Here is a 14,191-nt window from a genome sequence, read left to right on the forward strand (position 1 = left end):
GGTGACACAACCAGGAAATGCTCCAAAGGCCAAACTGTTCCATTTAACAATGGATGACGAGGTTAACAAGGTCCCTCCGAAGGACTCACATTAGAAGACTGCAAAGGCCGGGTCCTTCGAAGGATGCAGACCCTGAATTGAGACACAGCAAGTGTAAAGGCTCTACATTCGTTATTGAGCTGGGTGATATTTTCAACATACACGAAACACGTACATTTATTTCATGTTTAGAATGAATACTGGCTATTAAAGAAAGCAACGGATGAGGGTATGAAGGCTTTGGGAAAAAAGTGGATTATTTAATGATGACGTGAATGTTTTTGCTCGATTCTCAGTGTAACTTTTAACTTTTATATGCTGTATTTCTTTTTTACAGCCAGCATCCCATTAAAACCTTCTATTAATTCCATGAACACACTTTTGATTAAATGAATAAAAAGTGTGCTCATAAAATTATTAGAAGGTTATGAACACACTTTTGATTAAATGAATAAAGCATCCTGAGGTGCAGCGCTCTTTATATCGACTAGTCTAACAAGGACCGAGGAAAAGCTTCCACAACTTCCTCCGAATGTAAGAACAGCGTCAACGTTTTGTTGTACTTGAATATCATCATCAGGAGCAGTTTTTTTTAAAGGGTACGCGTACATATTTTCAGATATTAGTTGATCTCCTTGTTATTCTAAATTTCATAACAATTCTCTAAAAGTCTGCTTCATAGTTTATAAATTAGAAAAGGCTAATTGTGTGTTGTTGTGTGTCCTATAATGCTTAATGCTACTTTATCAATGCACTCCTTTTACGTCTTATATAGTTTTATAACATTACGTAACTGAATCCTTGGTCACCAATTACATTTTCTGGGTAATTTCAAAATCTACTTGTTTTCACCATCACTGACAGAATTATCACTAAATCACTAGTTGGCCCACCGAAGCCGATCAATCAATAATTTTTTTGAAAATGTGGTTAGAAGTCACAACGGGAGACAAACTGAAGATCAATGGTGCATTAAAATGAAAGAAGCAATTTTCTAAATATTCCCTGAATGACGCAGGGAATAAAACAAGTGTGCGAGAAAGAAACAGACCAAGAAAAGAGAAAAAGAAAGTAAAAAACAGGGATGGAGAAAAAGATTACCTGGCAAAAAAGTAAAAAACTAAAAACAGATTTTAGGTGTAATGTGAGCACAATAAACAAACTTTGCACTTAATCACTCATCTTCAGTATCAACAGGGATTCAATAAATGATAAGATCTTCCACACCACACCAGTAAACCAACACATCATAACGTAACGGAACAGAAACAGCCCACTGGGTTAGTTGCATTGAGATTATTAGATTATGGCTACAATGTTCAAGCTAACAGTCTGAGGGCTATCAGGCACATATTTTAAACACAAGGACAACGTCACGCGAGGAGGACAATAACGTTACCAAGAAGAGAAAAAAACAGTTCCGAAACTGTAAATAACATTTTGCATTGTTATTAAAACTCGGCCTCACTGACACCCTGCTTCAGTAACATGTGTTTTCCCTCCACACACAACCTTTTATTAAAACACCGCTCGTTTGCTTCTGCCTTTGTCACGGGATGGTAAATGATGAATACGTTGAGATGATGGAACAGGGTCTCTGTGTCCCGCTCGAGGGCACAAACAGCGTCTGAACTGCTGGTTTAATCTTGTGTGATGCTGCCTGGATTATAATTTTTATTTCCAATGAGACATTTACGCACTTATGCACAGAACCAAACTAAACTCTGGTTGAGGTTAGGCAAAGTGAATCCTCTTGACAAAAGGTCAGGACGAGTCTGTGGTGATGATTTATTAAAATTTCCATTAAGATGGGAGCTGCGAGCCGAGGTCGAAGGAAACTTTCACCTCTCTGTACTTTCACATTTTTGCTGCACTGTGACGTTCGCGTTGCTGCGCTGGATTAACGTTTTACTGATCCAAAATCCTTTTACGCACCAGGGGTGATTTTTATATGTGTGCAATTAATCGAATAACTTTAACCTTATAACTTTCGCACGAAAGTAAAAAAGAAAAATGTCAGAGCGAGGTTGAATTTCCTGAGCTTCCATACCACAAATGAAGGAGTCACATCACATTGCAATGGCGGACCTGTTGGTTGTTTACGTCTGTCATCACCTTGTTTAAAAAGACAGTATGATTTGGGATGAGTAACCTCGCTCGCTCCCTGTACTTATGCGGGATTTACAGATTGGAAACCTAAGCTATCATACATCTGTGCTCTCCTCAAATCCACCAGACTTCTCTGATAAAAACTGTAATTTTACCTCATCTACTTCTGCAGCCTCGCTCAGAGCTCTGCAAGCTGTCGCTGTTTTCTTGCAGTCACAACATACTCGTGTCTTCACATTCACATATTTGAGCAAACTCTTGCAAATTTGAAATGAATAGTTTTAATGTGACATGTTTGCAGGAGAGTATTTAGCAAATTCGCATCATATATTTGCCACGTTCCTGGTGTGAAAAGGCTTTTAATGTCTCTGAGATTCGTTGCTTTCATCCCTAAAGATGGACATTGAATATCTGCTCTGCTATTGAATAATTAATAATTAAGGACATTAGTTGAATAGTAGCAACAAGCCGCTTTTTTCTTTATAATCAATTCAATTCATTGCTGGATTTAAAGCTTTTTTTGCTCTGTTTTGGGCTGTAGTCAGGCAAAAAAAAATAGTAATTTGAAGACGTCACACATTTAATAGATCAAAATCCAAATTAATTAACCAAGAAAACAATCAAAATACCAATCAGTAATGGAAATAACAGTAAAGATTATCATTCCTGTCGGGCTTTTGGCCAATTTAAAGGGATATTCTGGTGTAAATTTAATCCATGGTCTAAATCACCGTGAAACTGTGTTAGACTCCCTCTCCAGAGATCAAGTTAGCAGACCGCTAATTTACGGAGTTTTATCAACCTCTGAAACGACCCCACGACAACAATACACTGCAGTAAATGGATCCAAATATAAACCGCCACCAAAAAGCCACAAATAATGCTCAGAACAGCACCAAACTTCAGCAACAGTACAAATAGGGTCTCAGCACATAGTCCGGGGCATCTAACCTCCGCTAGCTTAGCTGGATTTCTATTGTGAAGCAAAAAACAGATTTCAACTCTCCTCCCGACGCGACGATTACCGAGTGCGGTTAGAAATGCTCAATTCCGTTCTTTTCCCTGTCCGCTCTCGATAATAACTGTTATAAACTGGCAGGTAAGACACATATGAACCTTGATTGCTTTTCCATGGAGTCATAATCATACATTTTCATCCATGAGCCGCGGAACTCTACTGCACTCGGTAATCGACTCGTCGGGACTTCCCGTCAACAGGAAGCTGCTGCAGAAGAGTGGTAAATTTAGTCAGCTTTTCAGTAGAAATCCAGCTAAGCTAGCGGAGGTTAGATGCCCCGGACTATGTGCTGAGACCCTATTTGTACTGTTGCTGAAGTTTGGTGCTGTTCTGAGCATTATTTGATGCTTTTTGGTGGTGGTTTATATTTGGATCCATTTACTGCAGTGTATTGTTGTCGTGCGGTCGTTTCTGAGGTTGATAAAACTCTGTAAATTAGCGGTCTGCTTACTTGATCTCTCGAGAGGGAGTCTAACACAGTTTCCCGGTGTGTTAGACCATGGATTAAATTTACACAAGAATATCCCTAGTAGAGAACTAGTAGAGGCTTAAGTGGCCACAATAACATGTTGACATTAACATCAGTGTCTTTCCCTAATTAGCAATCTGATGAATTACACGATCCAGTGGTCGCAAACGCAGGTAAACTGAGAGGATGTTTAAACCTTTAGTGCACTAACGAAACAAAAAAAAAAAAGACCTCCATGAAGGTTCGGGCCAAGTTAAAGACAAAGTCAGAAGCATCCGTTCCTCTAGTGAACAGTGTGTTAAGGTCTACAGTTTACGTGTAATGTCTTTGTTGCATCAGTCCCGACCTCGTCAGGAAGGAGGGCACTGCGAGCTACATGTTGCTGCTGGGGTCCAGTTACAGAATCGATATCTAAAACCAGAGCCCTTGATAGAAAAGAGTTACGACACTTTGTACAACAGCGTGACAAGTTGAAACCCCCTCTCTGGTGATGACGGATGTTCTGCTGTAAATATTAACATAGTGCTTGGCCCAAAGGCTGTCAGACGTCTTCAGGTAGTTTCCTAACCATTTCATTAACGGGCGCCGTCGCTCTAACGACTAGGATTCTACCACCACACTGGAAGCTACAGAACAGCACACTGCTCTAAACACACGACAGAGACGGAGACTGGAGATCAGCAGTGGTGTTCTGGTTGTTCGGGAAGTCTAACACGATCATCAATCAATTTAAATAGACGGAGAGGTGAGGATCATACCAAAAGAAATGTGAAGGGGGGGACGGGGGTACTCTGTGTGCTTGTTTATACCTTAAACTACACTACTAAATACCACAATGATTTTGTTTTACACTCTTCTTCTACAAAGTCAGCTGGCTGTCGTCAACAGTGTGATGAATAAATGCATTTTTGTCCCAGTGATTCAGCGTCCAAACTCCAAACTCCAACACGTGACTCTCGGATCGGTCCTCGTCCAGTGAACGAGAGCCTAACAGTCAAAACATGGCAAAAAAACTGAACCAGACGATGGCGTCATTACGAGGAGGAGGATGGTGTCCGAGGGAGCGTCTAACCTCGTCGAAGCCGCCGTTCCAGAAACTTTACAGATCAACGCAATCAAGTGAGTTTTTTAATTTTATCCACAAACAAACTGGAGTTAAACTGTCGAAAACTGGAGTCTCGGCTGAGTTTCAGTCCACCGAGAAGCTGACGTCAGCAAATTTTCAGCCTCACTAGGTGTAAAGCAACTGTGTGAAAAAGGTGTGCATCTCGTTTAGTGTCCTTTGTTTGGTGTCACAGCTGCTCCCACCAGCCATTTTGTGCCCCCCGCCTCGCAAGTGTTTGTTTGATTCAGCTGGGAACGACCAACGGCGCAGGTGAGGGAAACAAACGAATCGTCCTATGAGATCTGGTTCGCTCCCGGCTGCGGGGAGTTGTCATCAGCCCCCCTCTCTGATTGGTGTTTATTAAGGTCACATGGCATGAGGGGGAGGGGCTGTCCCTGCTCGGCCAACACTGACTCATAAGGCGGCGCTGCTTCCAGCGGGAAGGAGATGGATGCGATGTGTTGCGGCTCCTGCTCCTGCAGTCCCAGAGGGTAGTGGGAGGTGGGGAACCAGGTGGCGCTGGCCGAGGTCTCTCCGCTGTATGGAGACGGATCCAGACTGGTGTATTCAGGCTGCTCCTCTTGCTCCGCCCCTCGCGTAAATGGGTCCAGTAGGGAGTAAGGAGGCGGGTCATCTGTAGGGATGTAGATCTGAGTCGATCCTGGGCCGACACACTCATCGTAACTGTGGGAATAATAAACAAAAGATAAACAATTAGTAATATGGTGGTGACGATGGAGAACCAAAGTTCATGTTTTTATGGGTTTTGGTTGTTAGCGCTAACAAAGCAGCACAGTGGGAGAAGATTTGAGGGATATTCTTAATAATTTTTGGAGCTAGAGTTTTTTGTTTGACCTCCAAGACCTGGATGAAGTGAAACCATCTGGATGGGAGGGAAAGTTTAAAGAATAAGGAAGGCAATTCAACTCGTTCCCAAGTTGTCAAATAACGATGCTTGGGTTAGATTATCAGGCTGAATATCGACCCAGAGCCTCCGTATTAAATGACATATCCTACTTGGTGTGAGTGATGTTGGTCAAAGCGATGTCTACCTGCTCTCAAACATGATAGAACTAATTGGTACTCGACCAACCGCATCACAACACAGAGGGAATCAGTTTTCTTTATATAGCACCATTTCACAATAAAAGTTACCTCTTAACACTTTTCAACTGGAGCAAGTCTAGACCATACTGCTGAATTAATTCATTAATTCACAGAGACCCAAAATATCCCCCATGAGCAAGCACTTTGTCTTCAAACAGACAGAAACCCTCGGAGCGGTGCAGGACTCATGGTAGGCAGCCATCTGCCTTAACGCTACTTCTGAAAACTCCAAAACTCCAAAACAAACACCGAAACAAAGACCAAAATCTAAATAGATATACAGCTCACGGATGAGAGGAACAATATGTCATTTTCATTTGTAAGTGCCTTTTAAGAAATCAACTGTTAAGGAGTGTACTGACATGAAACATCCAGTCACTGAGCATAAAATCCTGTGACTTGGTGAGCAGAAACAAACAATTACACCTTGTACAAACCTAATAAAACATTCAGCAGTTTAAACCGGGTCACAAGTTTTGGATCACTTTTAAAAGAGCTGCAGCTTTGAGGCAGCGTTCTGTGAAGCCGTCTGACGGAGATTTTCCTCAATAGCATCATTTGCTGACGAGGGCTGATGAAAGCATCGATTATTAGTGACATGAACTCATCCAGGAGATTTCTGGAAGCGGTCCCAGTTTGCAGCAATCCCATTGTCCCAACTCAGACAATGTACAATTGTGTGTCTGCTACGTCAGAGCTGACTCTATGGTCCATTATGTGCTGACAGCTGTCCGGTTTCGTCTGTCTCGCCGCGCTGACAGGGACACAAAAAGGAAGAGAAGTAACCTTGAAAGATAATCTTAACGTAACGACAACAAAGCAAAAATAGCCTAAAATATGTCTTAAAAACTTCCTTGATCCCTCTTACGCAAACATTTTGTGATATATTTACTCCACGTGGACACAAAATATACAAAATCTATTGTAGTCACCAACACAAATGCAGTGCTGGACTTACTTAACAGCGTCCGTCAGTGCAGGAATGTTACAATTCATGTGTGCAGAGAATATCTCCTCCAACGAGGTTCATACAACATACAGCCTTTGGTTTCTCCCTGACTGTGTTTAACTCTCCTCAGGAGGTTTGTCTGTCTGTGTTGGACGGTTCAGAGGTTTGGGCTTCATTGCTGAACAGCTTGCTGGGAGAGGATGAGAAGCCGATGTCTGGCTAAAGGAGGTCTCAGAAGGCCAAATGGTGTTTTTGGTTTGGAAAGCATTGTTTTCTGGTTTACTACGGCGCACAGAGCAGAGCTGCACCTCACAAACGGACGGAAAGTAGTTTTGAATGCAATTTATTGAAAGCACTTCCAATAATAGACAAATGTGAACAACATAAACCAACAAGGGAATCTGAGAGGAGCCGCTTCACCCACGTGTCCCAGACCTCTCCTATGGCAGCTAGTTTGTCAGTCACACCTCTCGCAGGTCTTGACTCACAGCTATCAAACCGTATCATTCTTGAGAAAGTGTGAAAGTCTTTCAGTGGCGTTGTGCCCTTCTGCATCCCAGAGACTAGATGCAGCCTCGCCTCGCGACCTGTTAACTCCTGCTAAGATTAGCAACCCTATGAAGGCATGCAGGTCTATTTCATCCATGCTTTTCCAGTAAAGCCCTCCAAATTTGTCGTCTTTGGGATCAATTATCATCTGGTGATGACGGCCATGTTATCTTGCCATTTTTTTGATGAAAAAGTTCTCTTCAGATACTTCCTCAATCTTCCAAATCCAAAGTGCCTGGCTGGGGATCTGAAAGAGTCAGCTGTGCGGCCTGTTCAGAGGTGAAGTCGCACTCAGCTTCAGCACAGAGAGAACGGAGGGTTCTGTCACCTGCAGCACGTTTACACTCTGAATGTAGAAGTGTTAGTAAACAACACTTTGATGGTCGTGTGTCAGACTGTTTGAACTTTGATCTTTGAAAGGTGTGTATGAGGTCGTGGACAGATGAAGGTGCACCTGCACGAGAACGTTTTATTTTGAGAAGACCTCTGGACAGTTTCCAGCTGTATTTCAGGCGACCAAAACAGGTTTTTCTAGCCAACCAGGGTTTTTTCCTAAACCTGACCAGATCAGACCTGATCAGTGTGAATTATCCACAGCGCCGCAATCTATTTTCTTCCCGGTCCGCCAATTTTGACCCGGACACCGGCTGAAACAAGCGATTTCATTGGTCTATCGTATACTTCTGCAGGCGTCCAAATATCTTTTCTCCTGAACAAATGTTGTGCAGTGGTGTTCTCGTGTTAATAAGAACCCATAAAATCATTTTTTAAAATACATTTCCATGCAAATTCTTAATCTTTGCTTTGTGTGAAAGGGCTTTTTTATTCTGATGACTGAGTTTGATGCATAAACTCACTATTCATGGTTTTGGTTTTAGTTATTTGTTTGACTTTAATTACACTAATACGTTAAACTTAATGTAAATGATTCCTCGATTGAAGATAAAAACGCTGCGTGTTTCACCAGCAGCATGTAGCCTCATCCAGCAGCCTGCTTTTGTTCTCTACACACAAACACACACAATCAAACACAAACACACACTCGGAGCCTGCTTCCTCCTTCCTGCTGTCTTATTTTTTTTTGGCAGAGTCCCAAAACTCTCCCCTGATGAACTCCTCCAGCAGCCCCAGAGGTCGTGTTTCCACCAACCTCCTCCCTCAGCCGGAGAGAGCAGAGAACATACAAAACAGAATGAAACTAAACAGAAAACAGAATTATAAAACCAGTGAGTGTGTGTGTGTGTGTGTGTGTGTGTGTGTGTGGTAGATGGTGATGGGGACATAGGAAGCAATAAATCAGAGTAACTCAATCAGCTCGGTGGTTAACTGTATCAGCCTGCTACCACGCAGTGCTGCCAGTGTGTGTGTGTGTTTTACCTCGCCCTCTTTCTTTCCTTTAACTTCTGTTCTTTCTTTTTATTCCTGTGTCTTTATTCTCCGTCTCCTTCACTATCCTCTGTGAGGGTGTGTGCCCACTTGCCGGCTATTTTAAAGCAGTGTCAGAGATTCTGAGTGTGTGTCTGTGTGGTTTCCTGTTCGATGTGTACGTTTGTTTCAAGAGAAGGGGAGATATTCTATTTCAGAAGTGATGTGAAGATGAGAATCGTCATCACACACCTCTCCCAGTGACCGGTGATGAAGAGACGGTGATCTGTGTTTTGTTTAGCATGTTTATTTTATTACATGTGTTTTAAAAAATCACTGGTTGGTCTTTAAACCAGCTGACTAGTACTATTGGGATCCATTGTGAGTCGTGTTGAGTTATAACTACTACTACAACTATAACTACAAAGTAACACATAACGAAACTGAAATTGCCTTTCTGTTGAAACTAGTTATGTAACATATTAGCTTTGCAATTCAAATAACTCCGGTACTGTAAGAATTTCACAGCATCTCTCTGTTTCTGAAAAACATAATTTAACACAAACATAATTTAGACAATATTAGCAGCAACATTGACTTTTCTCTGTCGGTAATGCTGTGAGGTAACAAGTTACTGTTTTAATGGAGAACTTCGGTCGATTTAAACATGCAGCTTCATTGCTCAAGCTACCCTTGACTTGCCAGTACCGAAGACGTGAAAACATTTGGTCCAGCCATTACAGAGCTCCGTGAACGGAGACTTAGCATTGAACGCTAACAGCATGGGGTCAGAACTTTACACTGTGTTTTAAGCGTCTTAACATGCTCCACATCTCACACCAAAAGTTATGCAACATCAGCAGACACCTTAGCACACAGCACTGTGGCGTGTATGACTCAAACTGAATAAAAAAGTAGTTAAAACAGTGTGTTTGTGCAAGGAGCTACTTACCTGTTTGTTGACATCCGCATCTTCCGGTAGCTAGACCAAACTAGCATATCCATCGAGTGTGCACTTAACAGGCTTAACAGGCTATTGTAAGGCTCATGGCTCATGACAGGCTGTAACATGGACATGTACATTATGAACAGAAACACGAAATTGCTGGAATACGTTTCCGTCTCCGCCAGTGAGGGAGTAAGTGCACGCTCGACGGATTGACTAGTTTGCATGTTGCATGTTTAAATCGACCGAAGTTCTCCTTTAATGGCAGTAATCTTTCAACATAACAAGTTACTTTCAAAATGAACGCTACCCAACACTAACTGTAGGTGTTAGTATGATGTAATAGTTCAAGAATAAGATGAGAAGTTCTGATATTTAAATCTGATAGTGTCTGAGACTAAAGGGGTACAAGAAAATGTGTGAGAAAAAAAATATTATACGAGATTATAACGTTGCAAAACTTTGATTCTCTTGTAACTTCCCCACTTTTATCACTGTTATTGTTTGTTTCATTGATTTTGGTAAGTTTAAGAACATTAACATCAACATTTTCTTCCATTTTCTAACCTACAATGACTTTAATACCATCATAGTCAGTTATTTCTGAACACGATCTTGTGATCTGGAGCTCGTCTTATTCCCAGTGTGATCCAATCAACAGGGGTATGAAGACAAACTGCTGCTCCTCCGATAATTGCTGGGAACCTTTAATGTGACTCGCTTGGAGATTTGGTTACTCTAACATCTTCTTTAATGTACTGTCAACACAATTTTGCCTTTAATGCAGCATGTCTACAGAGCTGGTTCAACATTTTAACACACAGACTACATTATATCCGACCCTCCGTTCACACACAAGTCAAACGGCCGGGTCGAGCTACAATTTTTCAAGCTTTTTTTATTCCGATTGTTTTTCTTCTGCTTTGGGGAAAACTGACCTTGGGCACTCGAGCCACTGCACATGGCGAGGTGAAAATTGGAGACGGGGGAAAGTGTGTGCTGAAGGTGTTACCGAGGTGTTGTAACACGCTGTAAGTCGCTGCGTCTTTGTTCTCTCCAGAGTCATAAGCTCCTCTCGCTCCCCCGCGGCCCTCTGCTGAGTGTGTTTCTGCAGCAGCGTCACACTCGATAATGACTGTGGTGGTTTACACTCGTGTGTGTTCTGCTAATGAGTGTGAGCGTGTGTGCGCGCGTGTGTGTGTGTGTGTGTGTGTGAGTGATAGCTAGGTGTGGCTGAGTGAAAATAATTCGTCCCCTCTGAGACACTTGCTGGGAGTTACACAACTGTGTATCTGTTTATCTGTGTTTTTCTGTCTGCTGTTCTTTTCTGTCTGAGATTCAGACACTTCATGTAAACAGAAGACACATCATCATCACTTTCATGGTACGGTTGTCCTGAGAAATCATATTTGTAGGTCGTATGGAAAAAGAAGATGATTATTTCTTCATACTTCATTTTTTCTAAGCTGTGGACACAGCAATCTAGTGGCAGTCAATGTTGTTTATATAACTTTTAACAATTCAAAGAATGTATCAGGCGATATTTTACACATCAGATTGTTGTCTCCTGCTACATTTCAGTGTTGTTCCTTCCTTCTCAGCTCTCACTTTCTCCCTGTCTCTTGTCAAGTCCTCGTCCTCGCTTTCTGTTTTTCTTTCTCTGATGCTTTCACTGTTTCTGGGTTCAGTGTTAAAATTGCTGTGAGACGTCCTGAACTGAGATTAAACAGATTTAAAACACGATTCTTGAATGTCTCGAGTGTGTACATACTGTTTATGATATTCGCATATATGTATATATAATAAAATCATGGTTAGTGTGACATATTGTTCCACGTGTTTTCTAATGATCCTGCAGAAAAGAAGTTTGTAACACTGTCTTTACCAGTGAAATGAGAAGATAGTTGTTTTTCACTCAACTTAATAAACCCTCTCACCTATAAATAACACTTTATACAATTAATTTGCAACTGTATGTTTACTTTTCTCAACACAATAAAGAAATCTTGTTACTTAACAAGTCTGGCAAGTCTCGAAAAGGTTCATGATATGAAAAATTAATTGACAACATTTCTTGTATTATGATATCTATTATAACCCTAAATGAGGTTAGTGTTATAATAAACATGTTTTTGAATATTTATATATAACAACTGATTTTTACGGACTTATTACACTTGTTATAACATATATTACTATTCTACTTCTTGTAACCTGATTTTTTTTCACATTGAAACATGATAACTTATTATTAAACATAATTATAATTATAGTATAAGTATAACAATCATGTTATCAAACGACTTTTCAAAATAAGTCATGAGCTTAACTTTTCATGTGATACTGGTCTGTTTTTCGTCTTTTTTCAAACAGACACAGCACTTTGTTAAGGACCGTGGTCTGGTTTAATACACAGAGTGATTTATCATCATTTTACTAAAACCACAGTCTTTCTCGAACCTCCACCAAAGAGCCTCTGCACTCTGAAGTCCTGTGATTTGTACGCCCACCTTCCACCTGGCAGCGATTGCATGACAACATAATGTAATCGGTAAAAACAAACCTAATCTCTAACAATGACGAGGATCTATCCCCGACCTCAACCAAGTGGCTGTTTCGGATATTTGTCACGACAGTAAAGGTGGTCAGACACACACACAGGTCATGAGAAAGGGAGGACCTCTGGCATGTGTTCATTCACGGGTTGTGACGCTCTACAGATCTGGACACCGGACAGCTCTCGCTACAGAATGGAGCATATGGTCTCTGTGTGTGAGTGTGAGCATGTGTACAGCTGGCATGTCTCTGCTCTCGACCACTGTGAGAGGCACTAGCCTGTGGAGTCAGAGAAGCATATAGATGCTCTACTAACAGGTGTGTGTGTGTGTGTGTGTGTGTGTGTGTGTGTGTGTGTGTGTTATGAAGATCTGACTTCTCAGCATAAATCAGATCACAAGACGAAGCCCAAGGTTAGACTTTAAGATGTGATACGCAACATTTTTGCTTTAAAATGTCCAAAAATTACGAGACAGAGAGTTGAGTAAGTTTACATCATCCTGAACGACTCCGACAGTGATCAAACTCAGAGGAATATGTCGTTTTATTCAAGGTGATGTTTCATTTAGTCGCCTGTCGACAGCCTCCAGGAGAGAGTCAGAGAGTGAGGAGGGAGATGTGACTGAATGGAAGGCAGTGGATATGACATCCTCTGTGGATCTGTTGGTTCTGAAGGCTCACTGGTGAGAGTCCAGACTCTCAAAACACAAGTACAGAGATGACAAATGTTCTATCTGATTGTATTACTGCAGAAAACACAGGTCACGTGACTCTGTTACAGTGTTGTTCCCTCTGCTCTCATCAGTGCTATCTGGTGTTACACTTTCTCCTTTCACTGTTCACAGGTTGAGTGTTGAAATTGCTGTTTGGCGTCCTGACATGAACGCTCTCCTCCGGTCTCGACCGTTGGTGTCATAGAGTATGACACAGCAGCAAGCTAATCATTAGTAGCACCGCTGTTGCCAACAGTCAGTCAATGAGGCTGCTGAACAGGTAATCTAATTAAAGAAGCTTTCGATTTTTGTCATGTAGCCTGTTGTGTGTGTACTGGGCATGGCTGCTACTATCTGAAAGGAACTAATTATAATACAAGAACTGATGATTTAATGCTGAAGAAGAAGAAGAAGAAGAAGAAGAAGAAGAAGAGCAGGAAACACTCCTACCTGAACACACACTGCAGGCTGAATTTATGCCTGTGAGCATTAAAGTGAAACTCTCGCCAAAATGCAACCTAGTCTTTTTTTGTGAATGTATATGAGTCAAACCTTCGTGTAAAAGCATAATTACGACAAAAGAGGCACTTTTAAGATTGACCGTGTTTTCATTTTCAGGTCAAACTTATTTTAAATGGGAGTGCTTGGGGCAAATTAGCGATAGCATCAAAATCTCTATTTTTAAAACAGTAAGAAGTCTCGACACAACATGAAAGTTTGCTCGTAGTATCACCAGGGTCTCTACACATGAACACGAGCATTGAGAACATTGGGCCTCATTCATGAACCGTTCTTACGACCAAATTTGTTCTTAACCCTTTAGGCACCAGAGTCGCAAATTTGCGACACACCGCGGTACTGAACAAAACAGCTGTTTTCTCCCAATAGAGTGTTACATGTCGTTCATACTCCCCACCACTAGTTGGCAGACATCCTGTACTTAGACCTTAGCTCATAAAAACGTCTTGCTTCAATGCAAAATGTTCGAGGAAGTCCCATGCAAACTGTGGGGTGAGAGAGCGGAGACTGTGCGCCAGGAAGCCATTTTGCTGAAGGGGTATTGCTGGATTCAGAAGTTATTGAGACGAAATAAACGACAATGGCATGCAAAAAGTTGACACTTAGGGGAGTGATTGAGCTCTTATTCGGTGATTCTGATTCTGAAGTGGAAAATCTAGCTTTGGGAGATGACGGTCGGTTGATTAGTGAGCTAGCTAGTCGCGGTGCGTCTTTGCATAGCAATGGCGGTGCCGCGCAGAGCGAGGA

The 14,191-nt window shown here is 41.6% G+C and overlaps 1 protein-coding gene across 1 annotated transcript in view; it reads right to left on the reverse strand.

Moving 5' to 3' along the window:
* Positions 1 to 3,887: 3,887 nt before the first annotated feature.
* The window catches only part of bean1 (brain expressed, associated with NEDD4, 1), a 53,023-nt gene continuing 42,719 nt past the window's right edge, over positions 3,888 to 14,191 (reverse strand). Inside the window, exon 5 of the mRNA XM_030442944.1 lies at positions 3,888 to 5,424. Within this exon, the coding sequence (XP_030298804.1) occupies positions 5,034 to 5,424 (391 nt within the window). The 3' untranslated portion in view covers positions 3,888 to 5,033. The remainder of the gene's footprint in view (positions 5,425 to 14,191) is intronic.

The sequence above is a fragment of the Sparus aurata genome, chromosome 15 (assembly GCF_900880675.1).
Source record: "Sparus aurata chromosome 15, fSpaAur1.1, whole genome shotgun sequence".
NCBI classification, from domain to species: domain Eukaryota; kingdom Metazoa; phylum Chordata; class Actinopteri; order Spariformes; family Sparidae; genus Sparus; species Sparus aurata.